The sequence below is a fragment of the Syngnathus leptorhynchus genome, chromosome 15 (assembly GCF_054491065.1).
Source record: "Syngnathus leptorhynchus isolate UIUO chromosome 15, UIUO_Slep, whole genome shotgun sequence".
Classification (NCBI taxonomy): Eukaryota; Metazoa; Chordata; class Actinopteri; order Syngnathiformes; family Syngnathidae; genus Syngnathus; species Syngnathus leptorhynchus.
Window position 1 is genome coordinate 5,565,701 of NC_141209.1, and position 12,252 is coordinate 5,577,952.

At 39.8% G+C, this 12,252-nt stretch overlaps 1 protein-coding gene across 2 annotated transcripts; it reads right to left on the reverse strand.

Moving 5' to 3' along the window:
* Positions 1 to 8,763: 8,763 nt before the first annotated feature.
* colec11 (collectin sub-family member 11) lies at positions 8,764 to 12,197 on the reverse strand. Of its 2 annotated transcripts, none has more exons than XM_085931964.1 (7): positions 12,147 to 12,197; positions 11,666 to 11,823; positions 11,531 to 11,602; positions 10,983 to 11,054; positions 10,657 to 10,710; positions 10,484 to 10,579; positions 8,764 to 10,288 (listed from the first exon to the last, which is right to left on the reverse strand). In XM_085931964.1, the coding sequence occupies exons 2-7, from the start codon at positions 11,796 to 11,798 to the stop codon at positions 9,897 to 9,899; spliced, it is 819 nt and encodes a 272-aa protein (XP_085788090.1). In that variant the 5' UTR covers positions 11,799 to 11,823; positions 12,147 to 12,197; the 3' UTR covers positions 8,764 to 9,896. The 2 variants fall into 2 exon arrangements, with proteins under 2 accessions (XP_085788090.1, XP_085788089.1); XM_085931963.1 differs by having other exon boundaries at positions 8,764 to 10,306.
* Positions 12,198 to 12,252: the final 55 nt, after the last annotated feature.

Below are 12,252 nucleotides of genomic sequence, written 5' to 3' on the forward strand. Positions count from 1 at the left end.
AAGACTTCAGGCTGACAAGGATTTTTACTCATGGTAGATGAGTTGAAGATTCTTGCTATAGGCTCCACTGTCAACCTTGTGAGAACAGATGGGAAAGACGATGAATGAAAATTAAATGAAATTAATTTGATGATAAGACAATAAAATAAACCATACATTGAAAAAAAAATCTAAATATAGATTTATAAAAAACACATTGCTACTAAAGGAACCATGGTGTTCCCTCGTAGTCACAACACATATGCTGCATATAGGCTATTAAAATTCCAAGATGCATTAGAAATATAAAGAGTGGCACACCTTGACACACAGGTGCCTTTAACACTAAAGTAAGTCATCTTAGATTAAGCGGAAAATCCCTTTCAAGCAGATGGTGTCCATAAAGCACAGGTGCTAAAACTCTCCCAGATGTTGAAAGCTGCTTGCAGTTGTGGTGACATGCAATGCGAGGGAGGACCTGCTAATGCAGGGCCGTGTATTAGCAGGCTCTTTATGGGCGCTGGATGTTACGCAGGGGGGAGGATGCGAGGGTCGCCACCGGTGAGCTACAGCCTGGCTTTACGCTTTGATGCACCTACCCTTGAAAAAGGCCTCCGTGAGAAGACACCTCGCACTCTACAGCTTCCTGGGAAGATATAAATCAATTTTTCCATATTATCATCTCGTCATATCCAATGCATATGCAGTCTTAATCAGTAAATCTGTCATCTTGCTCCTCTTTTAGTGATATATCAGACTCGTAATACTCTTGCACATATGCAGTAAATCTCAGATAAAGCCCACTTTTTTTTATTTTTTTTAGTTCTTGAGATACGGAGAAGTTGAAAACATAGAGTGAAGCTCGTCACGGGAGGTCGGAATGAATTTCCTCATTCCCCACTGAGGACCTGCGGAAGATCTCGGCCTGATTAATGGCTGTACATTGTCTAATGAGCAGTAATTGAATGGTATAATGCAGTTGGCCCTTGAAACCCAGAGGAGCCGTCTTGTGCTGTCTGTGGAAATGCAAGTGACATTGTCTCCACTTGATTATAGTTGACCTTGCATGCTGAGACGACGGCCTCTACGACGGCCAACGTGATCTTTGGGGAATAGGAGCACAGAAAAGAGCTGAGAGACAAATGGATGTGATTCGCTTTGGAGAGGGAACAGAAGCCGATCAATGGTGTGGTCAATAGCGGTTTGATTTTTTATCACCAAATTCTTAAGGAAAGGAAGACGATTGATCAAGGCGTCCCCGGTGGAATTGGCATTTCTAACAATATTAATTAAGAAAAAATGCTTAGCTGACTGCTTGATAAATCAGCCAATATGGTTAAATCAAAACAAATGATCAAGTCTGCCTCGATATATTTTCTCAAAGGCTGTGATGTGGAGCAAAACACACCTACACACAAACAAACACAGCAGACATCAAATCATTCAGCACAACACAAAAGACGGCAAAAAGTCCCACAAAAGGCAGTCGAGTGATTAAAACTTTGACAAATTTGTCCACGTTTTCTCCCATTGGACATCACCACTTGGCAGTTAGGCCCGAATGCTGAATTGCATTATTCGTTATTTGGCCACAACCGTACGGGTCAATATCACCCCCCCCCCCCCCCCCACACACACACACACATAGAGTGAAAAGTTGACTGTGTCCGTACACACAGTTCTGAATTAAATACGATAAATCATTTAAAGCTTCAGCAGAAAATATAATCACCTAATTGGATGTGATCATCAATATCTGGTCCAATTTCACAAGTAGGAGGGAATGGGGTTTCAATCTCAAGTCAACGAGTCATAGCGGCACAGTTATCCCTCATTAATATTCACGGCGCTCTTTTCATGATGAGATCGCCGACCAACAGACGGCCTCGCTATGTTTTGCCTCAAAGGGTAAAGAAAGAATCAATTTCATTTTATCATGCTTTTGAATTCTCTGAACCGCCATACAAATGTAAAAAATAAATTAGCCGCTGTACTTTAATTGAACATGAAAATTGTCTACTCACCCTTTTGATGATGGGTGGCTCAAGCGGGTCCACTACACATATGACATTTTTACAATCCGAACAGTCATACAAGTATAAAAAAAAAGTCTTGTGGTGTGTCAGGAAGCGAGTTTGATATAGTATATTATTCCATAGCCAATCTGAATCAGCAACATTCATGCAGGACTTAAAGCAATAAGTAATGAACGGAGATATTGATGAGGTCCTTAGCCGGGGTCATAACGGCCCCCCAGAAGTCAATAATTATCCCGATAAGAATATCTTTATTACAAAAGTGCATACAGCAGCAAAATCTTCGCCACACCAAAACATTCCCCCGCGGTGTAATTGCCACCGCTTGGAATTATAGTTTTCATTAAAATGGAATGTTCAAGGTTATTGATTGCTTAAATAAGACTCAATATCTTCTCATTCCAAAGGCGAATGAAATTGCCGGGAATGGTAATATCAGCCAACTGTTGTGTGCATTCATTTCCACGTTAGGCTGCCGCATATTGCCGTCCCTCGAGGATTATCAGAGAGAAATAAGTGCATTTAAATGAGCATAATTTCAACCAGGCACACAGTCATGCAAAGGCGTCTGGTCGGGTCGAAAGCTTGGTTGTACTTTATCACTGCAAATGTAGAAAAATAATAATAATAATAAAGCACACACTTCAATTACAGGCTCCACACAGAGAGAACAGCCTTGTACGATCATAAACACACATAACACAAGTGTTTTTAAAGCTTGACGCAAAAGTCTCACAGGACACAAGAGTTGAGCAACATTGTGGTTATTACATGACGCTGTCTTTAACGACTTTTTGAGGACCAAAGAAAGACTTCAAAACAAAGCGCAGTTATGTGCACACAAAAATATTATAATATGGGATTTGTGTTGACTATAATTGCAAATTGGGCTGTTTTCCTGTCACAAACTCTTAAAAAAATAAACAAGGACAAGGGGCAATTTATAAGAAAGAAAAGTTTCGAACTTTAGTTTGAAGACTTGATGAATACAATTGACTGTCATGTTTCTGAAAATTATTTTCATATCTCTGATTGTCAAAGCAAAGGTTTTAAAAGATTTATCTGAACAATGGGCAGGTGCACTTTTACCTGCAACATCAGCACTCTTTGCGTCTTTTTCCTTTTGTTCGACATGTTACCCTCTGAGAAAAGTGATTAATCACAATTACCTCATCGGCTGGCAGCCTCCGCCTCTTTCTTCAGAAAGCGTGCATGCTCAATCTCTCACTGGCTTTCTTGTCTTCTCCCTTTCCATTTCCCCCTTCAACTTCAACAGAGATCAATGGCGCTGTTCGGCCATTTTATTTATTTAGATTGGTCCCGAGAACAAAATAAGGGGACTGGCCCGGCCAGTGTGACCTTTCACTTTGAGGTTGGCTTGTGACAGTGACAGGTCGCTCTCGAGGCAAGTGCTAGTAGAGATACGTCAAACTGCTTTTCTGGTAAACAAACTCTTCGTTGTCTGCGCTTGATTAATAGAAAACACTATTGGACATGAATCTACTTCAGTAGCCTCTAGTCATTTTGTTTCAATGGCTTGAGTCTGCAGCTGTCGGATTGAAGCCAGAAGTGATTCATATTTATTTTTATATTGCGGTGGCAGACTGAACAAATGAAAAGTTGAGACTCTAAATTTGAACAGTCTGTTCTGACACTTGAATAGAAATTGTCCGTCCCACGGTCAAACTATTTCCATCGTAAAAATATTTTTGACTCTTCATCATTGATTTTCTTTCATTTTCTATGCTGAACTGGAGCATATTCGACCATAAAACGTAAAAACCTAAAATCACTTGACTGTGTGCTGCACCAGAAGACATCACATTAAAGTCAAAATACTGCAGCGTGAACAACATCACCAAGTAGAAAAATTCTTATAATATATTAACCAATTAAAATATTTGAGTGACTACGAAAACATCTGTACGTAATGTGTGTTATTTGTGGTCATATGCTTCATTGTGCACAGATGGCGGGAAAAAAACAAAACATAAACCAACAGCCTCATATTAGTAGAATCAGGCAAATAAATACACCAATACAGACTATTAGTAATTGGTCTATGTATGTTAAATTTGAAAATTGCAAGTGATCAGCCTCATGAATGCCTTGTGTTATGATGTTTTTATGACCCTTTGTCAGTATGATTCAAAACAGATTACCATTTTCATTCCCGGCATCAGAGGAAAATGAGTGTTTTGTTTTTCCCTTTCTCGCAAGTCAGTTAACAAGCCTTTCTGGATAAATATTCAACAAAATGGCCTGATTGACTTCATTTATGATTTAAATCTGCTCGGCAGTGTTTGAAGTCTTGTTCTGGTTATTAATATTTACCAAAAGCTTGTTCCCATTTCAAACAGCAGGAAGCCATTTTCTATTTGGACTTTGAAATGTTTTGTTCTGGTTGAAAAAAGACATTTGACTCATATGCAGAAGAGATAAAAATGCAAATAATGACATTTACTGCACATTGACTAGAGATTAAATAATCCTTACGACTGAATATGTACCCATGTAATGTAATGGGCCATATCTTCAATGCCCAAACTAATTGGTCTATTGAGTCTTTTTTTTTCCCTCATCTAAAGTTCCCATTAAGTGTGCACCAAATCAACATGGTGATCGAATAAATTTAAAAAGAGATGAGAAAGCTTGAGTGACATTGTAGTCTACTTTCCTCCTGCTGAGGCATGATCTCAGTGCTGACAGCAAAAGTTGTTTACTTCTCTCCATCATTTATTCTCAACAGTATCTTTCTTACCAGGCCCCTGGCTGTGTTGTCAAGGTCCTCATCTGAAACCAAACAAATTCCAGACAAAAACAGACTAGGACATGCAGTATGTCCTTCCATTTCTCTATGATTCATTATTGATATGTTGCTGGTAATAAAAAAAAAAAAAAAGACAAAACACAAGTTGTTCCAACACTCTTTTTAACATTCTCCACTGACCTCCATTTTTCATGCGCTTTGTGGTTCCCCTGTGACTCCTGCTCTATCGAATTCATCTGCTTCCAATACATCCTATGTGCAGAACCTATCAATCACCGGGGAGTGTGGCAAACTAATCATTTATTGATGAAACGGGGGAAGGGGGGGGGGGGGGGGGGCATCTATGAATTCCTAACTGCATTTGTCTTATTTTCCATGGCAGATCAAACAATGAAAATCCAAACAAGCTTTAAGGAAGCAGACGGTGGTGTGTGTGTGTGTGTGTGTGTGTGTTTTCTGACTGATGTTCAGACAGCAGGGCACACATCTGAATTAAAGCTTCCCTGAAAAGGCAATTTTCTCCTCATCCTCTCTCTTGTAGGTAGAAAGGTGAGCTGCCTTACAGAGAATGAGAAGCACACACAGACTTAATGTCTTTGCAGCCGCATTGCTCTTTACTGCCCGCCGTCCCTGTGCGGACTCGGTGTGTGTGTGTGTGTGTGTGTGTGTGTGGGTGGGGGGGGGGGGGGGGGGGGGCATGGAGTAGTGTGGTGTAGTGATCTCAAGCTTCAGCCGCACTGCACTTGTGGCAGTGAGTGTTTGTAAACTCACTAACCCAGTCTTGGGGGGGGGGGGCAGCATTGTCACTACTCACTTGTTTGCTCTCTTTAATGTACAACGCTGTTGATATTCTTTTGAATTCCACGCAGCCGCTGGTGGGCCGAGGAGCAGCATGGGGTGCTGAAAACAAGGGAGTGAAGTTTGCTTGGCACGTTGACGAAAAGGATGGGTTGAAATAGAGTTCACGCTTGTATCCTATGCTGTGTCCACAAGCAGGCGAGATGAAAGACGAGAAGAGTAAGTGGCACCGTCACAGTGGTACAAAGTGATAATTCAATTTCATAACCTCAATTCATGAGTGAAATCAAAATCTGCCTTCACAAGCACCAAAAAAAATAAAAAATCACCAATCTGCTCTCCATGTTTACATTTCGCTTTGGGTCTGTTGCAACAACTACTTATGAAACTTATCTAGCACTACCACTGCTAGGTCTCTTCATGGGACGGGATGAGATTACATTCCAAACGGCATCCATCAGGATGGAAACAGCAGCAACGGAGAAGTTGAGGTCATCCACATCTACTGTACGATATCCCGTGGGAGCATTGTGCATCAGGAGGCCCCAAGCATTAGGGAGAAAATGCAACACTGGAGATACTGAAGGGGTGGACTGAGTAGCAAGTAATCGCTCGTCCTCTCTAACGTCACAGGAGAGGAGTCAACGAGCGGACACAGTGATATGATAGCCTAGAGGCCTGGAGTTGGTGTGTGTGTGTGGGTTGTCCAGACCGAGTGGGCCCAGCAGCCTCCAGCGAGCTTGCAAGCTGCGGTATCAGCACAAGCCACTCCTTGGCCCGATGCTCCTTGGGGAGCAAATGCAATGGCAGCAGTGGGAGATGAAGTTTTCCGCAGGGCACTACTAGTACTAGCATTGTTAAGTCAATGCGTCACTGGCTGCCAATGTTGTTATAAATCTTTAGAAACGATTCTTTTTTTTACATCTCATAAGATTGTCCAACTGAATCCGATCACTTGATCATGTTTTTGATTTGCAGAATTCTAATTTGCTCATATGTTGCATTCACTTGCTGTATGGCAATACTAAATAAAACATGTTGCCCGATTATGAAGAAATATTGGGCAAGCCACTCTTAATTCTTACAAATTATGATGCGCAATCAATCAACTTCCGCAGTAACTCGTTTTAATCAGCAAAGAGTCGCAGTTTCACTAATGCCGCTCAGCACTTATCGCTGTTTAGCAGAACCACATCATGAAGTTCGCTCCTATTTCTAATTAACCCTAATGCTCAGTGACTGAATGGCAGGCCAATTCTCCACCAGACTGAAAGATGAGACTCATTTTTAACTTAAAAACACACAGTGAAGTTTTTCCAGTGAGTTATCCATCTGCATTGTACGGCAATCGGTTAGATTAAGGATAAGAACTGAAGCCAAAGAGCTTTATCAAAAGATATACTTAATTTGTGCATTACGGGAAAGAACTAAGTCAGCATTGTACGCTCAGCAGGAACATTGTGTGCTGGATGATGTCATCATTGCACCGAGCAGTCCCGTAACGGCTCTGCTGCAGATGTCCAATTGAGCAGCTCACATGCAGTTCCCCCCCACACGCTGCAGGCAAGGTTAAATTTTACACATCCTATGTGGGCACATTTTAAAGCATCTTTTTATAGGCATTTCCAAGCAGACTGCTTTTGCTTTGCGAGGTCAAACTGAAATTAATGATGGAGATGACCCCGTTAACGGACGATATAACAGGTGACAGATCGAAACGGGGAGGGCCGTGATCTTTTTTAGCCACCTCTGAGGGTCTTGTTAAGTGGTCACATCGTGTTTACAGATATTCATAAGGGATCATTGAGGGAATTCACATGTGGCACCATCACGTCTGCTGGATGAGTTATGCTCAGGCTCAGGTTGGTGGCGGCTAACCGCAGCTATATCGTTGTCTTTGTCTTCACCTAGTGGCACTACAGGAAAGAGCAAGACTTTCATTTCTATTGGCACAAAACTATTTAACCCTCTTTGAAATGCTGTACTTGATTGCAGAATATTTTATGATATATAATATTGAGTGTTGGGCTATGCCCTCAATTATATTTTATTTCTATTTTATGTTTTGATTAATTGTATTTATTAATTGGTATGACAGAAAATGTTGATTGATCGTCTAAGTCAGGGGCGTCAAACTCATTTTTATCACGGGCCACTTTGACAGTGATACCAAATAAATGTTTAATCGTCCTGTATTAATAAATATACACAATAAATAGATGGATTATTAGTTTTGGAATCAGAACTAACATTTTCTTCAGTTATTGTTCAAATGACTGTAAAAAGGGTACAAACATTCTTACAAAACCTCAACATTATTATGCAAATTAAAATGTATGGTACAAATTTTAGCAAGAATCATGGGAGTTGACGTGATTTGATCTCGCGGGCCATATAGAACGACATGGCTGGCCGGGCCTAGGTTTGAAACCTATGGACTAAGTGAAGACACCTGCGTTAAGTGAAGACACCTATGTTAATTAAGTGGGGGTGTTTCGGCGTGATAAAGGCATGTTTGTGTGGATTGAACCAAAATATGAACTCATGCAAAGCAGCCAAAATGTTTTCATGATATGCATGAACTGTCTTGCAAATCTCTGTGATTATGAAAGGTGTCAATTGATGCATACCTCAATTTTCTCTGTGTGAGAAATTGGCATGTGCCTCAGCATAGTCATCTTTCACTGTTATAAGTTAGAACCATCACATGTCAAGCGACACCCAGATCTGCTGAGTGTACATGTTCTCGTCACCATACAAACCTCATATGGATTCCAAACTCTCCACTGTGTACTTAATCATAATACGAATGCAGTATTTTGTTTTTCACACCGAGGAGTTGTGCTTTGGGTGCAATTGATCTGTGCACGAGTCCCGCCGCATTTGATCAAGTAGGCCTAGCTGACTCTCTTGGGATTACCCATCAAAGTGGAACCTAACCGTAAGTCAGTGCCTCCCACAAACAGTGATGGATTGCAATTGCACTCGTCCATATGTACCACATGTGGGGAAATGTTAATCGAATTACTGGGTATACACACTAGAAACGCTTGTCACGTATCACACAAGCAAAAAAGTCACGTCACGAGAAGCCGAATTATGCTTAAATTGAGTTTGTGATAACATTCCCAACAACAACAAATATAACAAAATTGTATGTTATGTCTTCTTCTTGGCATTTTTATTGTGGCAAATAATTTGGAATGTAAATCAAAACACAACCTTTTGCTCTTCTTGTACAGAAACAGCGTGAACTTTAAAAGTGGTCATTGTTACTTTATCTTACGATAATGGCTCTTTTTTTTGTCACACAGTTTATACGTTTTTAAACAGGACATATAGTTATTATAAAGGTAACAGGAGATTGCACAAACAATGGCTTTTAATTAGTTTGTGTCAAACAGTTCTTGGTCAATTAAATGCATAATTCATCTTAGCATTAATTATTCATTTCTTAAGGGAGTGAATCTGTGCTTTATTAGGACTTCATCATGCATATTCAAATTCATTTTTTTCTTAGAGGGGTCAGTAGGATACCTCAGCAGGGACATCCACTCTAAAAAAAAACAGCAGCAACGGAGATGCAAAGTGTTATGAATTATTATTAATGAGACAACTAAACAAAATATCCTTTAAAACAGAAAATCCCACACACACCAAAGCGTGTGACCTCTTGTTTTTGTCACTCTGCAATCAATACACGGTCAAATTGTTAGTATATTTTTATTCTTCATATTATTATTAATATTATTTAAAAACCAAAAAATCAGAAAAATAAATATTTTCTAAGTTTAAAATACTAATGATATTTAGAAAACATGGTACAATATTTTTAAATCTAGTAACTTGAGCGTTGTCATTTTTATATCGACTTTAATTATCACTGAGTGAATATGTTTTAAAAGGAGCCAACAGTTTCATCTTAGGTTTCAATATTAACAGCTACTCTTTTATGATTGTTTGTCACAACATCTTGCCTTTAAATAAGAAGCAGATAAGTTATTTTTACACTTGTATGAGCATGCATTTTCTGTACAGTATGTCAAGTTTTTATTATGGGACAATGATTTCCTATGGGTGAAGAAATATTAACAATGTTCTTGTGTTAACAAAATGGTTTGACATTGGAATGGGTAATTTCTGTTTCCTTAATTTTATATTGGAAAAAATATCAACCATGTGTTAACCAACTACCAAATAATGAATTTATAATACCATTCAAAGGTTTATCCGTATTATTAAGTGGTACCCAAAAAAAAGTTATGTTTTTGCAACATTTTAACAATGCAAGTCTTGTAGTCCATTTTTTCCACTCAGATAACATCCTTGTCAAATTCACATACAAAAAACATCGTCGGGTGGCACGCAACATCCGTCCACTCTCCAGAAGCCACCATCTCAACGCAATCCTCATCGTCATAAGCATTATTGGGCTCGCCCTTTCTCCATTTACTGAAGGTGGACATGGGAGAGCGGTCCACGTAGGTGAACACTCCTTCCACGTCCAGGTCGTGAACGCCAATATAGACTCTGCTTAGACCCGCTTCAGTGATGTAGACCGCCAAGGCCGTGTTGGCGTTCTCATCCTTGGGCATGGCTAGATGCCCTCCCCTCATCTGGCAATAGCGTTCGGCATCCGAGTAACGTTTCTCCTCCTTCACCAGCAGATACACCTTTCCGTCTGTCTCTTTTATGCCAGCGACAGCTGCGGGGGAGGGCAGTGCTGAAAAATGAGCACTTGTATTTCTATAAGTTTCATATTTGACATGGCCTGCATTTGTTGACTAGTGAAGTAATAAAGAAACCTTACAGGATCAACGGTAAATACGGTGTGCATACAAACACATATGCAAAAGCACGTACACACAAAACTCAAGGTCAGGAAAACGCAAAATCTTACCATTTTTGATGAACTTCAAGTCTGAAGATAACTGAGCCACTACGATGTCCATTTCACCAATCATCTTTCTTATTGGTGAGCATTCACATGGGATGCCTAATGAGCCCAATTATGATATATTATTAACATTTGGTTTTAAAACACCCAACCCTGTGGCAATTACTATTTGATACCTGGCTCTCCATCTGGGCCTTTCGGTCCTGGATCCCCCATGTCTCCCTTTATGCCTGTAAATATATATAATAAGTATATAATTATTATTTGTCTAAAGCAGTCTTTCTGAAATAGTGGGGCGGACCCCCCCTTCAGGTCGTACGATGCCAAGGGGGGGGGGGGGGCACATGTGACCCCGGGAATATGCTTTTAATGAGGCCGTACAAAAATAAAGTGAAATTGCACATCTGCTACAGTAGCTGATAGTGGCCCTGTCATTGTCAAAGTACACACAGTAAAGTATGGCTCAAGTAGAAATAAACTTTGTGAAGTATGAATTACTGACCTTTTATTCCACTAGGTCCCACTTTTCCGTAATGTCCCATAATACCTTTCTGTCCTTTAAGCCCAGGTTGACCTGAAATTGATGGGCGATAGAAAAATGTATTAGTTCATTACAAACATTTGCCTTATACGTACATAGCATATCCAAATTCTATATAACTAACTCATTTGGATCCCGAGTGAGCTCAAGCCTATCTCAGTACTCGGAAAAAACCCACACAGGCAAGACGTCCTAACCACTACGATATATCACCTCATTTTCTTTTAGCTGTCTGTGACTATTCGTACCTGGAATGGAAGCAAACAAATGTTGTACGTGTGTAATGAGCTTGAGCATGGTCAACTTCTCATTAAAGCCTTCAGTAAACATGTCTACTGCTTTGGATTGTGTGGGTCATTTCTCATCCAAATGTAAACACTTGACCAGCTCTGATTATCTTTACACACAATACATCAACAACCCAAGCAATGTGATCTTTAGCCCATTTTTGTGTGTTTACATGTAATCAAATGATTACGTATATATTTCCTAGAATGGCAAAATTATACCAATTTGCCCTGGTGGGCCCACTCTTCCTGGTCTGCCAGGGGCTCCCTTTGGTCCTTTCTCTCCCGGTTCTCCTGTTGAGAAAAACAACATAATAAGAAGCAAACTAAAATGTGGTCAACCCTTTTACATTTTACCTTTGAGGCCCGGGACGAGGATCTGAATAGTGCAGGTCTCCTCTGGTAGCTGTTGTCCTTCTGATGTTGGTAATGTCAATAAAGTCACTACATACATGGCAAGGAATGATTGTATGTGCTTCTGTCCTTTCATAATTGTACATGGACGATGTAGGAGGCTGTTAAGGTGGGAAGTGTTAATTATTCAAACAGAAATTATTACATTTTTAATAGACGGAAAAAAAGCTATCATGATGCACTTTAAGTCATAGAGATTGTGTACCATAAAATCTGTCTTCAAGAAAATACATTATAATGATACAATGCAACACAACTATATGATTACCAGATTGTGCTGGTGTAGCTAATTGTGTGAACAGTGAACCCCAATTGTAGATCTCACCATTTTAAGCTATTTAAAAAAAATGCTTGAATATATCAAATATTAAAAATCTCACTACTACCATATACTGTAATTGTTGAGAATTTTAAAATGGCTCACCTTTAGATGTGTTTTTTTCCAGAGCGTACAAGCAGCTTGGCAGCGTATTAGTCAGCTTAAAAAGATGTGAAGAAGTTCCAGGCACAAGCGTAAAGGAATGTTGGGG

Excerpts from the sequence above, each read along its gene's own strand:
- colec11 (XM_085931963.1), bottom strand. The coding sequence starts at position 11,798 with ATGAAAGGACAGAAGCACATACAATCATTCCTTGCCATGTATGTAGTG. Across the intron at positions 11,603-11,665 it reads CCTCGTCCCGGGCCTCAAAG|GAGAACCGGGAGAGAAAGGA; the intron begins GTAAAATGTAAA and ends TTTTCTCAACAG. Across the intron at positions 10,711-10,982 it reads GGGACCTAGTGGAATAAAAG|GCATAAAGGGAGACATGGGG; the intron begins GTCAGTAATTCA and ends ATATATTTACAG.